Source organism: Nyctibius grandis, chromosome 10 (genome assembly GCF_013368605.1).
Source record: "Nyctibius grandis isolate bNycGra1 chromosome 10, bNycGra1.pri, whole genome shotgun sequence".
Taxonomy (NCBI): domain Eukaryota; kingdom Metazoa; phylum Chordata; class Aves; order Nyctibiiformes; family Nyctibiidae; genus Nyctibius; species Nyctibius grandis.
In genome coordinates this window covers 1263144-1286512 of record NC_090667.1, presented here as the reverse complement: position 1 = coordinate 1286512, position 23369 = coordinate 1263144, and the positions used below count along the sequence as shown (strand labels likewise).

At 47.1% G+C, this 23369-nt stretch overlaps 1 protein-coding gene across 1 annotated transcript; it reads right to left on the bottom strand.

Moving 5' to 3' along the window:
• Nucleotides 1–372: 372 nt before the first annotated feature.
• Nucleotides 373–1603, bottom strand: SPRY4 (sprouty RTK signaling antagonist 4). The gene has a single exon (XM_068409633.1). It carries the CDS (start codon nucleotides 1589–1591, stop codon nucleotides 692–694), a length of 900 nt encoding a protein of 299 aa, XP_068265734.1. The 5' UTR covers nucleotides 1592–1603; the 3' UTR covers nucleotides 373–691.
• Between the last annotated feature and the right edge of the window lie 21766 nt (nucleotides 1604–23369).

Sequence of the window (23369 nt, the reverse complement as noted above, 5' to 3'; positions counted from 1 at the left end):
GGGAGCAACCCTGCTGCCATCCTGCTTTGAACAAAAGGGTCCAAACCAACGTGGCCAGGTGGGTTCAGAGAAAGCAACGTGCCTAAATGTTCAGAGACCCTTCGACAAACCAACTGTATCTTTACCTCTGGCTCAAAATCTTTGAGGGACACAGAAACTTTTGAGAAACAACCGGCCCTTCTAGAGGTGTGCAGGTGGGGAAGGAGGGAGGGGGGACTTAACCCGTCACCTTCACAGGCTGCTGGTAGCAAACCAGAGGTTGGAAGGAAAGCGAAAACAAGAAGCCCACCCTGAACATGATGGATCCAATGCAGCTTTCTGCAGCCGGGAACGGGTATTGCTTGTGCGTCCGCGCCTGCCAAGCGAGCAGTTAATGGTTCCTGTGGTGTGCAGGCATGGTGAGCAGCCGTCCGTCCCAACCAGGAGTTTTTAAGCAGCTGTACTTCACGATACACATAAGTTTTCAGCCTTCGCTCTACATTATTAACATTCCTCCTTTGGCCCCATCTATTTAAATTCTGACCAGTTCCAAAACCCTGAATAACCCAAAGTGCTTCAGTTCATGGAAATAGTTGCTTCTACTTTCTCTGAAGGCAAAAGGCTAACGCTACCCTCAGAACACAGGTTATTAAAAAGAGCCAAAGCCACCCCCTCCGTGGAGCATCCTCCCACTCTCCGTCCTCCCAAACTATCAAAAGGGCTTTTCTGCCCTGCTTCCTTTGCTCTCCGGCAGCGCCTTGCAGATGACACTGTTTGTGTTTTTGCACCTGCATCCTGGCCGGCTCACTTGGTCGTAGCATCTCTGGGACAGCTTGACGCAGCCGGTGGCTGGCAGGTAGCAGAGCAAGCAAGGGAGCACCAGGGAGAGGGCACTCATGAAGGACCAGCGGGCACAGCAGTTTGAGTGGGAGCAGGAGCAGGGGTGGTCGGCACACGTGCCCTCGTCGTCCTCGTTGGTGCAGTGGTAGAAGACGCCCTTGACAAGACACATGCAGGTGGAGTAGTTGACCAGGTTCTGTGCCGAGCAGAGGCACTCTTGGTTGCACACCCAGCACGACGGCAGAGTCCGGGGCAGCGCGCACTCCTTACACTTGCATTTCCCACAGGCTTCGCACAGCAGAAAGTGCTTGTCCAGTTCCTGAGACACGGGCCCCTTCAGGTCCAGGGGTTTGCAGTTAATCACCTTGGGCTGAATGCGAACCGCTCTGGGGGAGGACTGCTCTGCCACAGGCACTGGGGCCATGTGGTCCAAGAGCCTTTGGTCTGAAGATGTGCTGCTGCTGCTGCTGATGGAGCTGGGGCGCCCGCTGAAGGAAATCCAGGGGTGGGTGACATCCTGCTCGCAGCGCTGCAGGTGCTGGTTGGTCAAGACCAGTTCGTGGGGGCCTCGGGGACGCTTCTGGGCTGCCAGCTGGGAAGCGGTGGGGTTGTCGGTGTAATCGTTCTCTATGTGAGTTGTCTTCATTTGGTCGATCGGCAGGATGGTGAGGGGATGCTGCAGCCGCCCATAGGGGATCCGACTGTCCAGCAAGGGCTGGACCATCACAGAGTTGGGGACAACGGTGATGTTGTGGGGAATCCGGGGCTCCATTGGTAAAGCAGTCTGATTAACAGTGAAAAATCTGCTCTTAAGTATCCTGGGGGGAAGGAAAGGAGAAAGACAAGGGGCGGGGGAGAGAAAGAGTGCATCGTTATTGAGTTACCCTGCAACCCCAGCCCAAAGAGGGCTCTTTGCTGAGGCTGGTTATTATGCAGAAGGTCTTACAAGGTAAACTTGTGTCCAAGGGAGTCAGAGCACTTGCCCTGGTATAAAGTGCATCACTCTTCCTTTGCTGCTGTTTTCCTCTCCCTAACCTTGGCCATCTATAGCTCCTCCGGTCCTGGGAGGGCTACCATTACTGCAGGCTCCTGAAGTGCCCGTTCATCATTTTTACTGAGGGAAAGAGCATCTTGGGGTTACCGGTGCATATTCACGTGTATTTTTGTCTGTAAACTGCCTGAAATGACTTATCTAAGGTCTGGGGATTTTCCCCAATTGACCCCGATCCCTAAAAAATCCTGATACAAAATTGTGGCTCGCAGGAGCGTTGGCCTGGTACAAAGATGCTTCGGAGAGTGGGGCTGAGCGCTTGTCCCTGCCAACCCAGCATCTGCCTGTGGGCGGGTGGCTCGGCTGCAGCGGGGCAGCGTCCCGTGGCCAGCGGGAGCTGCGGGTTTCAAAGGCTGCTTTCAGCCCCGCTGCGGGAGGTGGAAGCTCTTGCTCAGCAGCTTGGCTGGTTGAAAACCAGCATGTGAGCGGAGGGGTGCAGCTCATGGGGAGCAGTCTACAACTACCTGGAGGGAGGTTGTAGCGGGGTGGGAGTCGGCCTCTTCTCCCAGGCAACCAGCGATAGGACAAGAGGACACAGCCTCAAGCTTCACCAGGGGAGGGTCAGGTTGGACATGAGGAAGCATTTCTTCTCAGCAAGGGTCATTAGCCATTGGAAGGGGCTGCCCAGGGAGGTGGTGGAGTCACCATCTCTGGAGGGGTTTAAGAAAAGCCTGGACATGGCACTTAGTGCCCTGGTCTAGTTGCCATGGTGGTGTCAGGGCAATGGTTGGACTCGATGAGCCCAGAGGGCTCTTCCAACCTCATTGATTCTGTGATTCTGTGAGAGCACGCACACGGCTCGGACCCGACACGTCACCTCGTGCAGGTAATTGGGCTCTCTTCTTCCAAACTCTAAGTGGACTAATATTTAGTTTAAGTGCTGTTTACTGGCTACACCAGCTAAGCCGCCTATTGCCGCGGTTTCCAGTTTCATTGAAAGAGTGCAATTTATCCTGGAGTCGATCCAAAGATTCAGCAGCGGCGTAGGACAAGAAACCACAGGAAGTAACTAAACTTAAATCAAAGAACGGAAACGACTCGGTTCAAATTTAGAAAGTGCACATTGTTTTCTAGTAGATGTGCCATTTCCTCACGGGGTGACCTTTATTCATAAATAATATAACGTTGGAGACCAGTTTAAAGAAGCGGTGAGTAAAGCTTCAGAGCAAGTTGCAGGAGGGGAAAAGCTGCTGGTATTGAGAGAAAGGAAATAGTGAACAGCTTAAGGCATCACCAGTTGTGTTCAGACAAACAAATTAACCTTTTCCAACAGCATGAAAGATTTTAAGAAAGAAAGAAGTCAGGAAAAAACTGCATCCAACTACAATCAAGTCACCCATGAGAAGTGTGAGAGGAAATGTACACGCTTCTGCGAGAGCCCATCCTCCCCTGATTTAACACAATGCTCCAAAAATTGGCACATTAACTAATTATGCATTTTTGGAAGGAGAAAGGGAATTGCATTATTACCCACTGAAAAATGTTACCGGAGTCCACTATTACATTTGTAAATCGTTGCTTTGATGGATCACTTGGCATCTGAGGGGCTGAAAATCTGCCAGTTCTCCTGAGATGAACAGGAGAGAGGGCTGGCGGCGGGGACGGGGGCCAGGGCAGCAGCGTGTGGTCAGGGCGGCACATGCGCCTCGGGACGCTGGCACCGCATCCTGCCCGCCGGGCTCCTTTGTCCGCTGCACAGGGCGGGCAGGAAGAAGTGCTTTATCTAGCAGTAATGATGAGTATTGTAATGCAGTCCTTATGCTGGTACTCTTCACTAGTTAAAATTCTCTGCTGGGTCTCAGCCATTCATGCAAAATTTGTATTTCCATCGTTCACAGCTCATTGACATCCTGACTTGAGAAACAAGAGAGTTTTTAAAGCCTCTATTTCTATTTAGTGTACGTAAAAAATAAAAAGCAGCAATGATTCTGACAACTACGGGGCATGCAGAGGGAAAAAAAGATTTTCTTTTGTACATGAGAGTCCAGTGTCATGATATAAAAAGCACTTGCTGCAAGCCAGAGTTGAGCAAGAGTCAGTTCTGTATGGGCTAGGTGGTGTGTTTGCAGGAAGACTTTGATTTCACAGGGTTTTTTTTTTTAAGGAGAGAGATGCAGCTGTTTTGGCTGGCCAAGAGTAAGTGCAGCAGAGCTGGCATTAGAAGGAAGGTAGCTGGAGGAAATGGTGACACGCTGAAGGATGCTACAAGCCTGTCTGGTCCCTCATCTCACCGGCAGCGCCGCCTTCATCGCCTCTCCGTAATAAGTTCTAGCGCGGGACCCGTGTTCTGAACTCAGTCCCGCTTGTTATCACGTCTGGGGAGTTTGGTCCATCCACAGTAGATTTAGGATGGATCTGTGGATCATTATTGATTTCAAGGTGCACCGTGTGCCAGCACGTGTGTCGAGGAGAGTGGTTTAGCCCTTGGCAGCACCCGCCACCTCTGTGCGTGCAGCGAGGCCCATCGGATGCTGATTGCCCCGAGACGGCAGCTCCGAGCCAGGGTGGCACGTTGAGGGTGTTCTGCATTGCTGGCTCTACACGGGAGGGCAGCCCCCCGGGGCAGGAGCAGCGCACAGGACCTGGCATTTAGGCTTTGGATTAACTCTGTAGTCGCACGATCTGCAATGGTCCAGAACGAGTGATGACATCACATGGCAGTTATGTCATTAGATTAATTTGGAGAAGGATTCTAGCCACAGGCACCCTGAAAACACGCAAAGCCCTGGTGCACAGACACGGCCATATGCAGGCAGACATTAAAAAATGGCTTAACTGAGATAATGCTAATCGGGATTTCAGAGGTAATTATCACAGAAAGTAGATGAACCCTGGACTAAACACCACACTTCAGGATAGTTAATGTTGAAAATTATTCATAATCTATTTTCATTATAACACTGTTTCAAATTGTCTAACAGGCAAACTACGTCTGCAGGGATGGGGGATGGAAGCCCTGACATGGCGAAGCCAAAGACCCTGCGGGTATCTGGGCACAGGATCTACTTGGATAAAACCTCTGGGGTGAAGACAGCCAAATAAGACCCAGCTCTCCTAATTCCCAGAGCCCTCTCTAGGCACAATGTCTCTCTTGCTGAAGATCACCTTTAAACCACCATAGATTCACACCCAAGCTGGTTTTTGGTGCTACACATGGTCCTTCAACGTCTGCCCTGCCTTCTCACTCCTGAGCAGAGGGTTTCCACAGTTAACTGCTCTCACCTTTTGAGCTACGCTTAAGAGACACACATTTCTGATATTCATGGAATTTTCCAAGGACCATGACTACATTGCTGCTGATGGCCCTGTCGCCTGAAGTTTCAGCAGTGCAATAAGATTGCTGGTGACAGATCCAGGTCAAACATCTCGAGTGCTGAACTAGAGAGTGAGCTGGGTGGTGTTCGTTCTGCAAGGAGGCTCTCCCCCACTGGGATCTGCCCAGATGACGATGACGACAATATCTGATGGTTTGGTTGCTTCAGTTTTTGTGTCTGTGTGCTTGCACGGGCGTGTGCCCTGAGCACCTCTTCCCCTGAGCTGTTCCTGCTTTAAGCTTTATGTCTGCATCCCATGAGAAGAAAGACTTCAGCAAAAGGCACTAGGTTGCTGTGTTCACACACAGCACTCCATCTCTCATGGCAAAGAAGAGGAACCCAGGGAAGTTCTCAGGTTAAGGACTTGTGCTGGGTCAGAAGCAAGTCAAGAAGCCAGACTGCTCCTGTGAAGTTCTGAGGCTGAGGTTTGCCTGCCTGGGTATGTGGATGGATCCTGGTGACTTCCCTGGAAGACCCCCCACAAAGGCATCAGACCTTGTGTCCTTTTTTGGTTGGTGTGTTCCCCAGAGGGAGACATGCAGCTGCAACCAGTCTGAAACTGTTCCAGGAGGACTGGAACAATGCAAGCAAGTCATCCTTTGAAACACAGTTGATTTGCAGGCAGATATAAGGGTACCAGATACTCCTGTAAACAGTCACAGGGCAAGATGTCCACGCAGCAGCAGGAAAGCTCATTCCCACTCCAGAAGCAGGACACCATGCCCTTCCTCACCTCCCCTTCTGCCTCCCCACCAGGAACCCATCATGCATGCGGGGTGCTTGTCAGCAAGGACGACATTGCCTTGAGCAGCAATGTTGGTATCTTAGAAACCGCAGCTTCGGTGCCAGCCAAGTGTCCCAATAAAATTAGTGTTTGGGGTGACCTGGCAGAACTTCAGACCTCGGGGCTCATCTGCTGTGGTAAGACAGGAGTGAATTTTGTGATGCTGGTGCTGTGAACAGATCTTCCCTTTCAGGCAGTGGCAGTTGGGTACTGCTTGCCGATACTGAATTAATTGCTCAAATTGAACAGATTTAATATAACAAGATGTGTCACTTAAAGAAAACTGTAGATTAAAAAAAAAGAAAAATAGAAGAAGAGATAATAATAAATTAGAATAGGAGATTTAAGATACTCCAGCACCATAACTGCAAAAGCTATGAAACTTTATGTAGTGCCTTTGTTGTCCACTGCACTAATCCAGTCTGACTGTAAATTGCATTTTAATTGAGAAAAAAAATGCCATACAGAATACTTGTAAACAAAATTAGTTAACCTTTGATCATCAGTAATTACAGATATATTATAGCATTAATGTAGGCACAAATTCACTGGTTGCAACTGCACAGGCAATTTTCTGAAAGTAGACAACAGGAAGAAAAATTCATGGGTATGTTCCTGCACTGGGATTTATTCATTCTTTAGAGATAGGGGAAACAATGAAGTTCTTTCCAAAGCAGAAATGCCAACAAACTCCCATGTAGAGAAAATGTCTCTTCCCCCATGGCATCCAGGGACGGTATGGTTGCTCACCACATACAATTTTCAAGGGAGTAAAATTGGATTCAAAAGTCAAGTTCATAAATGTGTTGCAGTGCTTGTTTCATCTCTTCATCAAGATACTGCCAACCTAAAATTACTATTGTACTAGATAATTACAAGTCCTAAAGTTGTAGGAAACCAACTGTTATTTTAAAGTGTTTTTGGTATTATTTCAGGCTCAAAGTTTTGTAAGATTCTTTAGTCATATGAAATTTAAAAAAAGTGATCTTGTGATTTTGGACTTGCCTACATCATTTTATAGAAAGCTACATCCTTGTAGGCAATTGTGTGAGAAAGTCTCATAAACCCCCAGGAAAACTCATTCTCATTAATGTCTTCAGAACAATTTTTGAAGCAGTAAGGTTCTAGTATCTTTATTTTCAAAGTGGAGTTGGATAACTTGTCTTCCAGTTACTGAAAAACAAAATGGATCTTGACTTAAATATTTAATGAGTGCAAAAATATACAATGTTTATAACTGTCTCAGTTACCTATTAGTTAATAATTTTAATAAGTTCTTTCTCACATGTTTAACAACATTCTAGATGTGTGAAGGGACTTAGAGTCCAGAATCAGGCCCTGCATGGAAGCAACCCTGCAAATCCCGGCCCTGGTAAGTGCTGGTGTGACTCTGACACACCCCCAGTGCCCCCAGGCCTGGTGAAGTCAACAGGAGAATGGGAAACCCTGCTCCCACGACCCGCCTCCTGCCACCCAGCACCAAGTACAAGGTACCACAGTTTTGCCCAACCCATTTCTGAAAGATGCAGAAAATCTCAGCGTGAGATGCTGACGTGCAAACGTCTGAACTCAGTCTTCAATGTTGTTGTCCTGGTTTCGTGGGGATAAAATTATTGAATCCCTTTTCTGCTCCATGTTGTCTCAGTGTGTGCCCAGCTGTGGGCTGGTGATCGGGACCATCAGCAGCTAAACCCAGGGCAGCTGCCCCAGGCTGGCCCACAGGTGATTCTGTGACATTAACTTCAGGGTCTCTATAAATGGGAGAGCTGCTGGGGAGGGGGGCTCTTGGCTCTGCTCTTTTCCTCCATCCATCTTTCTCCTTCTCCTCAACAGCTGTGATCCCTGGAGGGACTTGCACCACTCTATGGGGTGAGTATAACTTTGTATCTTTTGTATTAGCATTGATATTGGTTTTCTTATTTTGTTAAATCTGTTTAAACTCCAGCCCACGAGTCTCCCTCCTTTTCCCAACTCCCTTTCTCAGCTGGGGAGGGGTCTTGGGTGACAGAACAACTGGTTAGTGTTTAGCCCTGGGTGCGGGCTAAACAGAGATGGTCGTCGAAAAGAAAAGCCCCAAACATGGTGCTTGGAGTGTGTTCACTAATACAGAGACCACCAGTATGATCAGAGAAGTAACGTGGCCACTGACAACTCTTTCCATCCTTTCTAAGCTGCAAGTGCCAGCTCAGGGGTTGTGTTACCTCCTTCTAATGAATTACACCTTAATTACACCTCATGAGCAGCCTGTGCCTTCCGTTGTGTCTGAACAGCACCAGTGGCAACGAAGAGCCGTTTGCCTCAGCAAGCCAAGCCTTCCCCTGGGATTGCTGGCACTGGATTGTCCTGGGTGTGTTCTCTAGCGTCGCTGATGCCCCCTCTCTCGAGCCCGGACCGGCGCCCTGGGAGGTCGGGGCGCTGCTGAACACGCAGGCGGTGCAGTGCTGCCCATCACCGTGGTGATGCCAGCCCGCTCAAGGACATCTGTAATGGTTGTAATGGTGCTACGTGGGATGGAGAGTAACGGTATGGAAAGAGCCACCTTCTGCCTCTTACCATGAGCTAGAGAAGCATTTCTAGCAGAGTAAAACAAACCTGAGATTTCAATAAGATTTTTCAATCACAGGTTTCCAAGATTTTTCCAAGTATTGAAACACCACAAGCTTTTGTGAGGAGGAGATGGAAAAATTACCGCAGAGAGATGAAAGGCCAAGCCCTGCCTGATGCCCCTGGGAGCCGCGCACTGGGGCTGCGTTCGGGCCTGAACCACTCGCCTGGAGTTTTGCTGTGGGTCAGTGAGGGTGAGGGGGTGGACCAGAGAGCTCTGAATCTTGTCACCTACCAGCTGGATCACACCTCCTCTTGGTTCCTGTGAGACTAGACCTCTTATTATCCATGCAAAACCTGAATTACCGTCTCTGCAAGACGTGACAATCACCTCATTAAGATTAACATATTTGTAGCAATGGTTCCAGTAAATGTCCTGCAGAAATTTACCTATTTTCTTTGCTATACGGGACATATGAATTTCTGAGACAATAGGGCAACAGGAACAAAATTTAAAAAGCAATAGAATCTTTACAGATAAATCTGAATACAAAGAAATTATCACTATTGAAAACAATATACTTTGAAGCAGTATAATGTCAAAGGAGGCCACATATTCCAAGGCCTCTGTTAAATTTAAAGAAAATTGTAGGCTAAAAGAAGAAAAATAGAAGAAGAGATAATAATAAAGTACAGTAGGAGATCAGCACCATTCAGGATTGATGGTAACCAGTGCAAAATTCCTCTGATTTCTCACGGCTTCTAGAACAATCATGACTATTCTCTTGCCTGTGGTGGTTTGGTCACACAGCCTAGAAAGCCTTATCTAGAAAGCGTTGATCACAGCTGCACCCCCGTACAAACCCTGCCTGGCTGGCTCCAGCTCGGCGCTGCAGGCCAGGGCTCACCAGCAACTCACAGCTCCTCCCGACAGCTCTTTGGGGAAGAGGGAAATACCCAGGCCAGGCGATGAAACCGAAGCCAGAGTATCTGGTGTAAGACCTGTACTTGCACAGGGAGGATCTATAGGGCTTCATGGAGTAGAGGCACCAAGTGGGGCAGCTGGAGCAGGGACGTGGGGAGGAGCCTGGGACCAGGGTGCTGCTGGCCAGGGCTCGCTCCATCAGAGCCAACGAGAGGGATCAATAAAGGACTCGCTTCCCCGAGCCCCAGCGGAGGAGGAGCTGGTGATAAGGGAACAAATTCTGCCACTGCCTTTGTTTGGCATTAAGGACATCCTCTTGTCCAGACCTCCCAGCAGTGAGGAGGGACACGCTGCTCCTGACGGAAGGCAAAAGGTTCAATAAAAGCTTTTAATGAGGGAAGATGACACTTGAAGTTAAAGGAGACCTTTCAGCAAGCACGTGTTTTTAATGTGCAATTAAGAATAATATATAACATCGGAGTTCATTAAGACTGAGTTCAGCTGTCTGAATTTTGAGTCAAGCTGTAAATGCTTTAAAAAAGAAAAAAAAGCTCTTTTTTCATAAAGTATGTATTAATATTAACAAAATATTGAGATTCATTCTTTTCGTGCCCCTCCTTAGCAGCCTTATCTATCTAAGGACAGCTAGAATTTTCTCTACGAGTAATAGGGAAAAAAAAAAATTAGAAAGCTTATTAGGGAAACCTGCCATTTTTAAAACGAGACACTAAATTCTTGCCAGAGCGTGGAAATTCAGAAGCTGGGAAATGAGACCTGTAGACTTCCAAGAAGCTGTCTCTGTCCAGCTAAAGCCTGTTCCTATGGTGCGAGTGAATAAAGCACATTTTGGCCCACGAACGTTCAGATCTCTAGGGACCCAAATTTCTTAGTCAAGGCTTTTTATTGGATAAGAACATTTATTTTCAGGCCAGAAAACTAAGCTCAGATATGACCTGTTAAGCTAATGGTACTAAATGACAACCATGTTAGTGGGATTTTGTATTTTCTTAAGGAAATACATTGTATCGCATTTAAAAACAACAGAAAACAAACAACACTTGTCAACTGTCTGCCTATAAAAAGGCAGTGTTAAGTACCGGGCTGAATCTGTAAAATTGTATAGCAATATAATTAATGAATTTTTTTGCTTTTACAGTTAATATTTAGAAAACTATCAGAACTGTGAATTAATTATTGCTGTAATGTTGCAAGGGTTGTGAATTTTATTTCACTGACGAAGTCTGATAACAGGATTTTGGGGGGGCGGGATTGCTTTTTCAGATGTTGCATTTCCCAGTATGATTTGGGAATTAGTCATGATTCCATGAAAACAGCTTTTGTTTTGCTGTTTCAGGAGGAGAACAAATAATTTCTCCCCTGCACATACCTCACAGAGAATTTCAAAAGGACTGCAGGATTCAGAAATAGTCCTTTTAATTTTATAATACCAATATAGAGTCCCTTCTAGCAACAGCAAACACAGTAGCCCATGGAAAATGGCACATTTATCAATGAGACATCCCCAGCGGGGTTCCAATAACTGAGAACAACCCCCCCTCCTGCTATCATTCATTTTTATATGGAGAAGGGGGAAGCCAGTCATCAGGATCATTGTGATTCAGTGCACAAATTGTGGCTTTATTCTTTAACCCCAAATAAAGAGAGAGGGGGGAAGCCTTAATATAGGGAAAGCTGGGCTTCTCTTAACTAATTAAACAGCAATTCCTGAGCTGATTTTTGACATACTGTACAGCATGGAAGAAAGGCAGCAGCTGAAGAAGTTTTAAAGAATCTAGAACGTGCCTCTTCTACTCTGGATAATTCAGGGATGCTTTTCCTTTTCTCTTTCTTTTTCTCCTTCACCCTTTAAAGAAAAGCTTGGGGCTATAAAAGACTTAAATCAAGAAATCAGACCCTTGGTCACTTGAAGAAAAAGAGTGAAGCCTTTTCCTGCTGTGATTAATGCTGATATTCATTTGCACTGCCATTTCCAAGGTCTGCATTTCCAGTCCTGCTTTCCTCCAAGACCTTTGTGCCTTTTATGTGCCCCGTTCTGTTTTTTCCATTCCCTTTCTGATAATGAATTTTCAGAACATGTCGTCTCTAGGCTTGTCTTTCTCCTGTGACGCCAGGACTGGTACCAGAAAATAAAATCCTGGCTTATCTTTGCTACGCAGTTGGTAGAGAAGAGCAGCCAAGACAGGTTTTTCCTACATATATAATATATTTCATATACCTTTATGAAGTGATTACAGGTATACACTTTGATTATTTATCTAGCCTTTAAAATATATAATCCATCCAGATTTAAAACTGAAGCAACCAAGTGTACAGCAAGACAGGGAACAGAACAGTGATGGAATAAGGCACTGAGGCCAAAAAAAAAAAAAAAGAAAAAAAGACAGTTGTATGAAATAAAATGCTAAAGAGCAAAGGTCATGCAGGAAAGATCTGACACACCAGTGGCTGATCTCTGAAGTGTCCTATTATGGAGACAGCTCAGAACTACTTGACACTAACAAGACGTAGGGCTTGGGAAAAGAGAGGAAATGCGTATAATCAGTTTTCATATTCCAAAGGAAGAAATACCCAATTCTTATTTGTCAGCCCAGGTGACCATCTATTACTGCTCCCTTTTTGGGGAAGGAAAAAGGGATGAAGGAGAAGACAACCCATCACCAGAAAGAAGAGCCTTATTCTGCTATAAAAGCCCTGCAAACAAACCCGACGCAAGTCTGGTGAAACCTGCCTGCCATATACGCACACCAAATGCAGATGTTGCTGAAAGAACACAGAAAAGAGATATAAATAAGAAACACAGGAACACAAATGCAAATTCTGCAAGAAACAGGATATTTCTTCAGAATACAAAGTCTCCTTTAGGTTGTGAAGCACCAGGCAGCTATCCACTAGATATAATTATAGATAATTACTGTTAGAAAAGTCACAGCCAGAAATATGCTTGTGATCAGTGATCTTTAAGGGACTAGACGAATACATCTAGAAAGAGCACAAGATCTTCCCTCGGGGAGCAGGCTTAATTTATTTTTTTTTCCTACTTAAAAATATTTAACATTTGCTCGCAAACACAGATCTCGTACTTACTTTAAATAAATCAGCTAAGACCATCTCTCCATAGGCGAGTTAATCCTAAATCCGAGCCGGACGAGGGGGCCGGACCTGGGCAGAGCCTGGCAGGAGCCGCCGGAGCTGCGGGCAGGGACCTGCGAGCGCGGCGCTGTCAGCGGCCGCCGCGATGCTGCAACCGCCGCTGCCTGGGAAAATGGCTATTTTATGAATGGGAGGGCAGCGGCCCCTGCTGCGCATGCGCGGCCTCCCGACTCTATGAATGGGTGGACACCGGGACGCCACCGCGCATGCTCGGCCGCCTTTTATGAATGGGGGCTGGCGCGGGCCGGGCTGCGCGGTGCGGGGACGCTGCGGCTCGCGCTTTTTTTTTTCCTCTTTTTTTTTTTTTTTCCTTTTTTTTTTTTTTTTTTTTTTTTTTTTTATGAATGGAGGGCAGGCGGCAGCTGCGCATGCACCGCACCCCCCGCCTGGGGCTGCAGGTAACGGCGTCTGCCGCCGCGGGGGAAACGCGGGCGGGGGGCTCCCGGCCGCCGGGGGGGGGGCACCGCCGAGTCCCCCCTCTCCTGCGGGCTCGCCCTGCCCCGCCGCCCCTCTCCCGGCCGTTACCGGAGTGCAGCCGTGAGGATGCCCCAGCCCCCCGGCAGAGCCGGTCGGTGCCCCCCCGCTCGGCGGCCGCTCACGATGCGGAGTGGGGCGGAGAGCGGCGGCTCGGGCAGCCGGGGGGTCCGGCAGCCGCGCAGCCCCTCCGCGGGCGCGGCTTTGTGCGGCCGGGGGGGGACGGGGGCGCGTTAGGCTGGAGGCTTTGGCGAGCCCCGTTTTTGGGGTGCGCGGCTGCGGAGCGAGAAGATACCCGTGATTTTCCTTCGGCGTTCGGCTTCATTTTCCTGTGTTTGGACCTGCGGTTCGGTCCTTTCGCTGCAGTATCGTCACCCACCCGCGTCCTTCCGCTGTGTGCCGCAGCTTCTGCGATTTGCTGGCGATATCTATGTGAAAATGCGAGCAAAAGCCACAGCTGTGTTTGCATGTCATATGTGCAACATGTAGGTTTATTCTATGGCTCTTCTCTCTTGAGAAGGTAGAGGAGGGAGGGCAGAGCTGGGCAGGTTACACCGACCCACCGAGAGCAAGGAGATGGTCCTGCTTCGTGGAAGTCGGGCGCTTTCTGTGCTGTTCTCAGCTTTGCAATTTTTTCCATGTTTAGCTTTTTGTAAGTCCTGTTGGACCTCCTCCCGAGTGCTCTGCAGGCAACCCCAGGCAGGCCCTCAGGGCCAGATTCTCAAATGATCTTTAGCGAACGACTGCCTTTCTGCTGTTCGTTGTTGAGCTCCCCTGCAAACCTTGCCCTAACTGCGGGCTGAGAGCTCTGAAATGTCCTCGTGTGCTTCAGTTCCCATTCAGCATCTGGAGAATCTCAGTTCTCAGCTGGTGCAGAAGCGGCTACAGGTTGGATCTCCACGATCCTCAGATGCAGGTTGCTTTACACTGAAAATGCATTAAGAATAATGATGTATTTTTAATATGCGTGAAGAGTCATCTTCAGAGTACAAACCGAGCCCCTTCGCATTTAAAAGCTTGCACAGCACTGAAAAAATGTCTGTGTTATTTATTTATTTAGTGCTAATATGAACATTGTATGTTATTGCGGATACACCCCGCAGAAACGATTTCCCTCTCTGAGAGCGTCTGCTCAAGACTGATTGTTTAGTTATGTACGTGTTGGTCTGTGAGGGCAGAGGCCTTTCCAAGTGGGAGCAGTGTTCGTGGGTCATGGGCAAATGCAATTTAACAAGGGATGGACAGAAGAAGGAGACTCTCTAAAGAACAGCTTATCTGAGTGCTACATAAAATATTACTAGACTTCAAATATACAAGACTGGTGCTTGCTTTTGAGAATAAATAGAATGTGGTTGTTAAAAATGTTGCTTTGTTATTGGTTGGGTTCTTTATAATACTGCTTGGAGGACAGGCATCATAGGAATTCTATGTGATTTTGAAAATTATGGCCAAAAAAATGGCTAATGGAAGAAAATGCAATTTTAAAAAAGCTTATATAGAAGAAAAAAAAATCTCACTATTTAGTGCAAGAGACTCAAATGCCTGGGAGGAAAAAAACCTGCTCTGATCCCAGCATTTTTCAGCGCTAGTGTGCGCATTCATTCTGAACCTTGGTTGGAGTTTTGCAAGTGTGCTGTAACGTTGCAGTAGTGTGAGAGTGGAGCATCTCAGAATTAAAGGCTTTGATACATGAATACTGGGCTCTGTGTTCCAGGGCCACAAGTACAACATGCGCAGGGGAAGCCCTTTGTTGCGGTACAGTAAGCATCTCCCCACGAGCCCCCGTCCGCTGATGTGGCAACTGCAAACTGGGATGTAGTAGCGCAGAAGGCTGGTGCTGTAATTACCCAGTAGTTAGAGGCAAAGCGCAGCTAGGCAGTGTGCTCCTGACAAAAGCCCTAGCAATAAAACTGAAAAGAGGAAATAATTATTATTCATGTGTGTGGGGAGGGGCGAGGAGGAAATGGGGTCTGGCCATATGGCTCTAGGGAGAGAAAACCTGGAGTGAGAAAACTCAGAATATTGCTAGTATCACTGCAAATGGTATGAAACCTTCTTAAGCATAGGATTCTGAAATGGTAAAGCTTTGAGTTAATTCCCCTCTCCTTCCTTCTGCCTAGCACGTGTTTAAAACATATTTGGCTAATTCTTCCCTATGGACAGAGGTGTTTTTTGCTAGAGCTTATCGTGTTTGCTGTGCTCAGGCATGAAGGGCTGCTCCGGACTGGAACTGCGGGTGGTTCCTCCAAGCTGCCGTTCCCGTCTGTGCCAGCGGGCCCTGGTGTGGGTCCGGATTCAGAAGCTGAGCTGTGGGTCACAGAAGCAATACCCCAGCACGAGGGCGGTGTATTGATTATCTGCACCGTGGATCCTTCTGGCTCTTTCGACTGTCCTCTGCAAACAGGAGGAGCTGAAGATGCGCACGCTGCCGTGAGGGTTGCAAATCCCGACGGTGCGTGCGAGGCACGGGGTGGGGTGTGCGGGGAGGGCTGGCAGCTCTCCCCTCCACTGCCACCCGCCTGGTCCTCTGCTCTGCTCCTCACATCTCCTTGTTCTGCTGTAAAAAGAAGGTAGTGCTGCTGTCTGCCAGGACAAGACTGGCCTCGTAGTGAGGGCTCTGGGCGGTTGATAAAGAGTGCCAGCGAGGAGTGTCATGTTATCACTGTGGGATTCTGGAAGCTGAGGCTTTAAGAGAAATACCACTTACCCTGAGATGTGTAATGTGTTTGTACGTGTTGGCAGGACCAGTGATAGAGCTCTGCATTCCTTTCTTGTGCAGGAAATGAATTGCTTATTCACCTCATGCACATTTAAACCCTGAAATGGCAGTGGATTTCTGAACATGATTTCCGCGCTGGGATGAGTGGTGGCACTGCTTTCAAATTCGCACTTTTCACAGTCACAAAATTGTTGTATAAAGGTTTAACAAAATGCCATAGGCTGAACTCTGGGCCTTATTCAGAGGGGTCAGGCTACTCAGCCAAGCTCTCTTCTGTTTACCTGTGCTCCTGCCCTGCCTGGCCCAGGAGGGCTGGGGCTGTGGCGAGTGCCTGGCAGTCACCGGCAGCCGGCTCCCGGGCTCGCGCTGGACCGTGGCTCTCCAGATCCGCCTCTGGTGCGAGTGTGGGCTGGCAGGTCTCCAGGCAGGGCGGGTGTGCCTTGGCCCAGCGCTGGCGGTTTAAGGAAACGCATGGTTCCTAATCTACCATCAGAAAAAAGCAAATATGCAGGCAATTTAGCAAAGTGAAAGAGCAACCCCCCGGGGGATGCGTAACTTGCGCTCCTGAGACGTTTCGAATGTGTGGCCATGTTCTGTCTTAAATCTTTGGCCGCTTGGCATTTCAGTGTCTTTAAGCTGGATCAAGAGCATATGTGTAGACTTTATCTGCTGAGGTTTGCATGTACCTCCACATCCTTTCTGGCTGGTGTTTGTAGGCTTACGGTAAGTCAGCGCGCAGGCAGCCCTCCTGTGTGAAGTAGCAGCTAATTCCCTGTCTCAGCTGATGTTGCATGTGGAATTTTCTAATTTGCTGCAGCGGGTTTGAGTTATTACAGAAAAGGTGGGTTTTAAACCTGGCCTTGCCTCTTGGAACCAAAGGATGCCCTTATGGGTGGTTTTGCCATCTGTTGGTGGTACAAGGAGGATAACTTTTCCCTTCTCATTGCTTGCTTGACCATTTCTGTGTATATTATAAGGATGGAAATCGTAGATTAAAATTTCCTATTAAAAATGAGAGAAGGGAATTTCAGTTTTTTCTCACCTAAATCTTAGAAATAGTTCATAAAACCCAAGTAACTGCATCTTTATCTTTTAATCCACTGAGACAGTGTGGCCCTTGCATGGAAATGCGTTGCTGCAAAATCCATCTAGGGCAGCATCATATATTTCTGATGTTTGATGCTTGTGATGCTTCTAGCCATAGGCAGAGCAGGAAAAATTAGGCCTACTGATAAATTTACTGGTGTATTGTGCCAAATATTTGTCATGCATAAGTCAGATAAATTGTTTGGATGTTGCTATAGGAATTCTCCCATTGGGCATTGCTAACAGCAGTTGCTGCGCTGGTCTGTCGTGCCTGGAGATAAATAAGAAGGGGTAGGTGTGGAATGACAAACACGTTGGCAAAATGGTGACTGCTACGTTGGCAGTGGTATCGTGGGCTGTCAGTCACAGCCTGAACCAGGTCCGTGTCGAGATGCCAAAGAGAAATCAGGTGCTACAAAACAGATCCCAAACAGAAAACAGAAGTGCCTGCTTAGATGTAGAGATATTCGCTTTGGTGCAACTCTTGCTGGGCTGCGTTTGGGAGCTTTTAAGATTCTGGGAGGATTGGAAATGATGGAGCCTGTTGCTCCCCCAGGAGATACCACTTCCCTGGAGCTCCCTCTTGGCTCCTTGTGGATCACAGCCCCCCGTGGGAAGTCACAGAGAAGCCCACCCTTGTAACCCACAAAGGGAGGGAGGGATGTCGGAGCAGCCCCTGTGTTTGTGGGGGGTAGAGGGGAGAGCTGGGCACATCCACGCAGCGATACATCATGAAAGTGTTCTGGAGCTTTGACTTGCTGCCTTGAAATGCCACAGGCTGCAGCGGGGGCCTCTCCTGGCAGCCAGGCTCCCTGGCACGGGGGCAGCATGTCCCCTCTCCTTGTTATGAAATTCCTTCATGGGCTTTGTAATCCACCCCGGAGGTGCCGAAGCATCGTTATCTCTGTTACTAATGAAGGCATCGCTGGTGTCCGGTTCTGCAGCACAGATGAAAGGTCTGGGTTTCCTCTGCTCTTATCAGGCACCTGTTGCTGGTACCCAGACATTACTCACATCCTCTAAGTCACATCTTGTTTTGCATAATTAACACCAACTGTGCTTCATTTCCTTCCTTCCCTTGCAGTTTTGCTCAGTGACCTTACCTGGCTATGGAAACATTCTGTGTTTTAACACAAGGAATGGAAATCAGCTTCAGCTCTTGGGGCATTGGCTCCTGAAAGATGCGAGTGTTTTAGTCTGGTATAAGGGATGCTCAGTCTTGAACTGCTGCTGCGGCCGCACAGTCTGTGGTGGGAAATTCTGTACCAGTTCCTTAGGAGTGATTAAAAAAGATGAAGGAAACCTAAACAAAAGAGGCCGAGCTGGGTGATGGAGAGCTCTGTGACACGCTCCGGGGCAGGGCATGAGGGCACCGAGGGGAACTGTTTTCCAAAGCATGTGTCCTGTCAGTTATTTTTGGGTGATTTCTAGCACTGGCTCCTGGCAGCAGCCCGTGTGCGCGGGGTTTGAGGTGGGAACTGTGACGCCAGCACTTTCGCTTACTGCAGTAATTCATGATTCACTTTTTGGTAATTCACTTCAGCTTTTAATGACTATTGACCTGATTTTACATGAATAATGTGGTGTTCATGAACGATTTTAGTAACTGAACCTACACCATTAACTAAGCCGTGAGCTCAGCGAGGTAGGATGGAAGTGCATAGAGTGTAAAGTGAAAGGTAATGAGGAGTTTGGGAAGATGGTCTGTGTGAGGAAGGTGGAAAAATGGGATCCTTCAAAGAAAGGAGATCCTGAGTGAGCAAGGAGCATCCAGGGCAAAAACTCTGCCTGTCCTTCCACATCCCAGCCAGTCACTCAGACGTGCTCCCTCTCCTGAGGAGCCCTCTTCCATGTGCCCCTCGCTGGCCTGATTCTTCCTTCGCTGGCACTCGGGTTTGGGACAAGGAAGAAATGAAATGCCCTTCTTGCAGCTATTGAGTAAAAATCAAGATCAGACCTGACCTTTCTTCTTCACTCAGGTGTGTTGCGTGGCAGAACACCAGGCTCTCACTGAACAGCGTCCCTTGTAATGGGATTTTCATAAGCTGTGGTTAAGTTTGACTGATATCACCACTCAATGGCAAAAATTATTTTACTGTTTTTTCTTGTGCATTTAAATCTGTGTATATGATATTTACCTGATACTTCAGCATGATATGTTAGGTGGTGTTCTGGTTTTGTGAGGATAAAATTTATTGGATCCCTTTTCTGTTCCATTTTATTTGAGTTTGTGCCCAGCTGTGGCTGGTGATCGGGGCCATCAGCAGTTAAACCCAGGGCAGCTGCCCCAGGCTGCCCACAGGTGATTCTGTGACATTAACATCAGGGTCACTATAAATGGGAGAGCTGCTGGGGAGGGGGCGCTCTTTGCTCTGCTCTCCTCTCCCTTTTTCTTTTTCTCCTCAACAGCTGTGATCCCTGGAGGGACTTGCCACCACTCTATGAGCTAAGTATAATTTTGTGTCTTTAGCATTGATATTGGTTTTCTTATTTTATTAAATCTGTTTAAACTCCAGCCCATGAGTCTCCCTCCTTTTCCCAACTCCCTTTCTGAGCTGGGGAGGGGTCTTGGGTGATAGAACAACTGGTTGGTGTTTAGCCATGGGTGTGGGCCCAATGGAGGCAGGTGCCTACCACAGAACTGAGCAGAACCGTGTGATTTTACCTGTAATCCCAAAGAATATCTAAGTGCTCAGTATTAAAGTGACAGGATGATGCTGGCACACCTAAATCTCTGGACGCTTGCAGTTAGCTGGCACTGATGCAATGAAATTCCCACTTGGGATTTATTGGGATTATTTGGTTGTAGGTTTGTATTTAAGTGTTTTTTTGAAGAATCAGGTATTATACTACTTTATTTTTTGCGATTATATTTGACTTGTCTGGCAACTTTAATTCCACCTGAGCGTACCATCTTTTTGCACGCGCTTTTCAAAGGTTTGCTGGTTTGAAGGTGTTTTCTGATGTTTGCTGTGTGCTGGCTGTCTCCTAGTCTCAAAATCTGAACTCAGTGTATCAGAGCAATTTGCCATTCACTGGGATAGAAAAATCCATTGAGGTAAATGGAGATTCTGAGGTTGGTGCCTTGCCAGAATAAAGCTTTTAGACTGGCTGTTCTGTGTAACCGCAGTTTGCACAGGTAGAAATCCTTGGGGTGGGGAGCAGATGTGGCCTGGTTGTAACGAATAAGCAGGATTCTGAAGCTGCTGTGATTGCTCCTGCTGTCCAACTGGCAGAATAACAACGCTGTTATCAGGCAGAAACTCTGTAAATCGGAGATGGATTTTCCCATCGTAGGCTCCGGGTCTGAAACTTGGACCCACTCAGCCTCTGGGGCAGGGCTGGGGGTTACTTACCAATCTACAGGATTCGGCCACTGGATATTAGATGGGTGAGGGCCCCATGGGAAATATTTCCAACTGTTTCTGATTGAATAGATCATGTCAAGGACCATAAATTATGAATATTTCCTTTTTTTTTTCTGAATATTTATTTATGGTTCAGGTCAATAATCTCCAGCAACACAATTCTGCTTACAAACGACATTCCTGGGCTGCATTCCCAGGCATCCCCATGTGACTCGAGCATTTTTAGCAACTAAGTGAACAAACACAAACATATTTTCAGGGCAGTGGAAGTGTTGCTGTCCGCATTCTCTCAAAGTGCCTGGGAGTCCTGGCCCCAGGTCTCCTGAAACGCGACAAGGAGCAGGTCCCTTCTACCCAGCTGCTGCCAGATGTGGCTGATGCCACCGCCGGAGGAAGGTGGTCCCTGGCATGGCACAGCCTCTTGTCTCTGTCGGGTCTGGAACAGCTGGGGATTGTCTTTCCTAATGGATTTATAGGCTTGCCATAGTTGGTATGTGTATTTTTTTTAAATGCAAGGGAAGAACTGATGCTACCTGCCTGTTACCTTTCTCAAAACCCAAGCAGTTTACTTGTGACTAAGACAATGAATTTTCATATGGAGGAAATTGTGTTCCCTGGCAAACAAAGCAACATTATGGAAAAGTACTGACGTTAAAAGTCACAGTGACTATAAAGCAGTGCTTTACCGGCCTTTTGGTGTTCATATTGCTGTAGCAGGCCAGTTCGATCCTGAAAAATCCAAGTATTGGGATTGTTCTCACTTCTCTGGCACCAGTCCACAAAGAGAGCTACAAATTCTTGACAGCAGCCTGAAAAAATGCTGCATCCTGCCCTGAGACCCTCGCTAATACCCAACTACATTTTGAATACAAACCCCTCGCTTTCCTAAAAAGCCACATAACTTTTCACTGCAAGGCTCTGTTTGGAAATGATGTAATTAATGAACAGCAAAGCAAACGCTTAAATATCAATTTTTTTTTTTTGCACGTTTTTTTTGCACATCATTACAATGAAGTGATCAAAAGCAGACAGCAAATCCATCTTCATTTTGGCAGGAGTAAGATCTGTACCTCCCACCTCATATAGACAGGGGTACTGATCACTAATAGCCATACTGAATTAATTGTATCAGCATAAAAACTCAAATAAGTTACTGTTATGTTCTTTTTTTTACCCCCATCTGCAGAATTGAGCTTTCCCTGAAAAAAGACTACAGCAAAATGATCTCACAGGTCTCTTCAGTTAAATAATCTCTTTACAGCTTTAAAATATTTTTGGGGGGCAGTTAGTTTTGGTTTGTTGGGTAAGATGTTGGGGCTGTTTCTTTAAAAAGAGCTAAAGTCCTACAATGCAAATGCATAGATCACTTGAGCTCACAGCTGTTGGATTGCCAAGGCACTGCTAATGGTTCTTTCCTGTTGCATTTCTGGACTTAAGTTTATGAAACTTGTAGCAAAAAGGAATATATTTAATTCCAATTTAGCTACTGCAGTAGTTAACAGTATTTCTGTTAACTGATTTCTGTTATTTCTGAGATTATGCTTCAAAATGCAGAAGCTTCCCTGGAGGTGATGTGTGTCTGCTGCAGCTGGGTGGCTGTGCTGGGGGAAAACAATTGGGGTGTTTTTGTGTGCTGTAAAGTCATTCTGTGTTGTAGCTCTTTGGTGTTTCCCCAGGATTGGTGATGATTAGCTGCATATTTTAACCATAGCTCCTTTATGCCCCGTAACACTCGTGTGGTTTGATGTGGCTGCTATCCCCATCCCCACGCAGTAAGTTTTAACTGGTTTTGATTTTGATGTGTATATATAACGCACATTACAATAGGAAAGGATGAAATGTAACCTTTCATTAATGATTTATAACTTCTGAAATAAGCTGCGAGCTAAAATATTCCTCCAAGTTAAAGTTCCTTCAGGAAAGCAGGCCCACGCAGGCGAGGGGGGTCTGTCTTTCCCTGCAGGATCAGCCCCAATCCCCCTGTTGCTCCATCCTGGATGAGTTTATTCTTCCTTGGGTACGGCAGTAGAATAAAATTAACTCAGCCCTTCCCTCTTTGAAGTATTGCTGGGCGTTAGAGTCACATACTTGTATATAATTACCATATTCTAACACTTAAATATTTTCCTGACTAATTTCCTCCTGTCCCTGCTTTGAAAATACCCAGATTATATCCATTAAAAAGTTAGAGACTGGAAAATATATGATTTCAAAGGAATTTTTTTTTTTTAACACTTAAAACCCACTTTTCTTTGCAGCCTTAACCTGTTACCTTCCACAGAATTACTGGAGTTTAGTGTTCTTTTTTTCTTTTTCTTTAAAGAAACCCCACAAACCCACAGCAACCCTGGTGTTGTATATCACAGTGTTATGACAGTTCTGCTGGGCTGAGGCCAGCACACTGTGCTCTGTCAAAATACCCATCAGGTCCTGTAGTTTTGCCTAATTAATGGTGCAGTAACGTGGAAACTTAAAACAGCAACAGAAGAAAAGTAAATGTTAAATGATTTAATGGATCTCAAGAAGCTTTTTTTCTTGCTTTGTTACTGACGGGATCTTTTTTGGGGCACCTTTATGTTCTTCCTCTCTGGTTATTGATTCTCTCCAGAGTTTTTCTTTCTTCCTCCAAGTCAGTGCCCTTGTTGATCTCAGACCCGCAGCCTAAAGACGAACGCTCTGGGCAACAGATTTCAGGCGACGTGTTCCCTCAGCGTAGCGATTAGCCCCGGCTACCGATGAACAAAAGCAGATAGTATTTGAAATTAATAAGAATTTGCTTTTGCAAGGCCTGTTTTTCTGACCTTGCGGAGGGGAGGCGGGGAAGCACCGCGGTGGGTCTGGGCGGGTGGCAGGAGCAGCTCAGGACCCCGCAGGGGCTCGGGGGAACCCGAATGCAACCGAGCGGGGTGTGCGTGAAGCCCTTCTGCAAGCTGGTACCACTGGGGGTAGGAAATGTTCAGCTTTGTATCGCTTTGCCAAAGCAAATGTGAATATTTGGATGTGATATTGACTATACCAGGTTTCCTGGCTGGCCTCGGCACCCCGATGGGGGTTGGCCTGCCTTCTCCCTCCTCGCGCTGCCACACCATCCTTAGTTATCAGGATTTTCCCGCA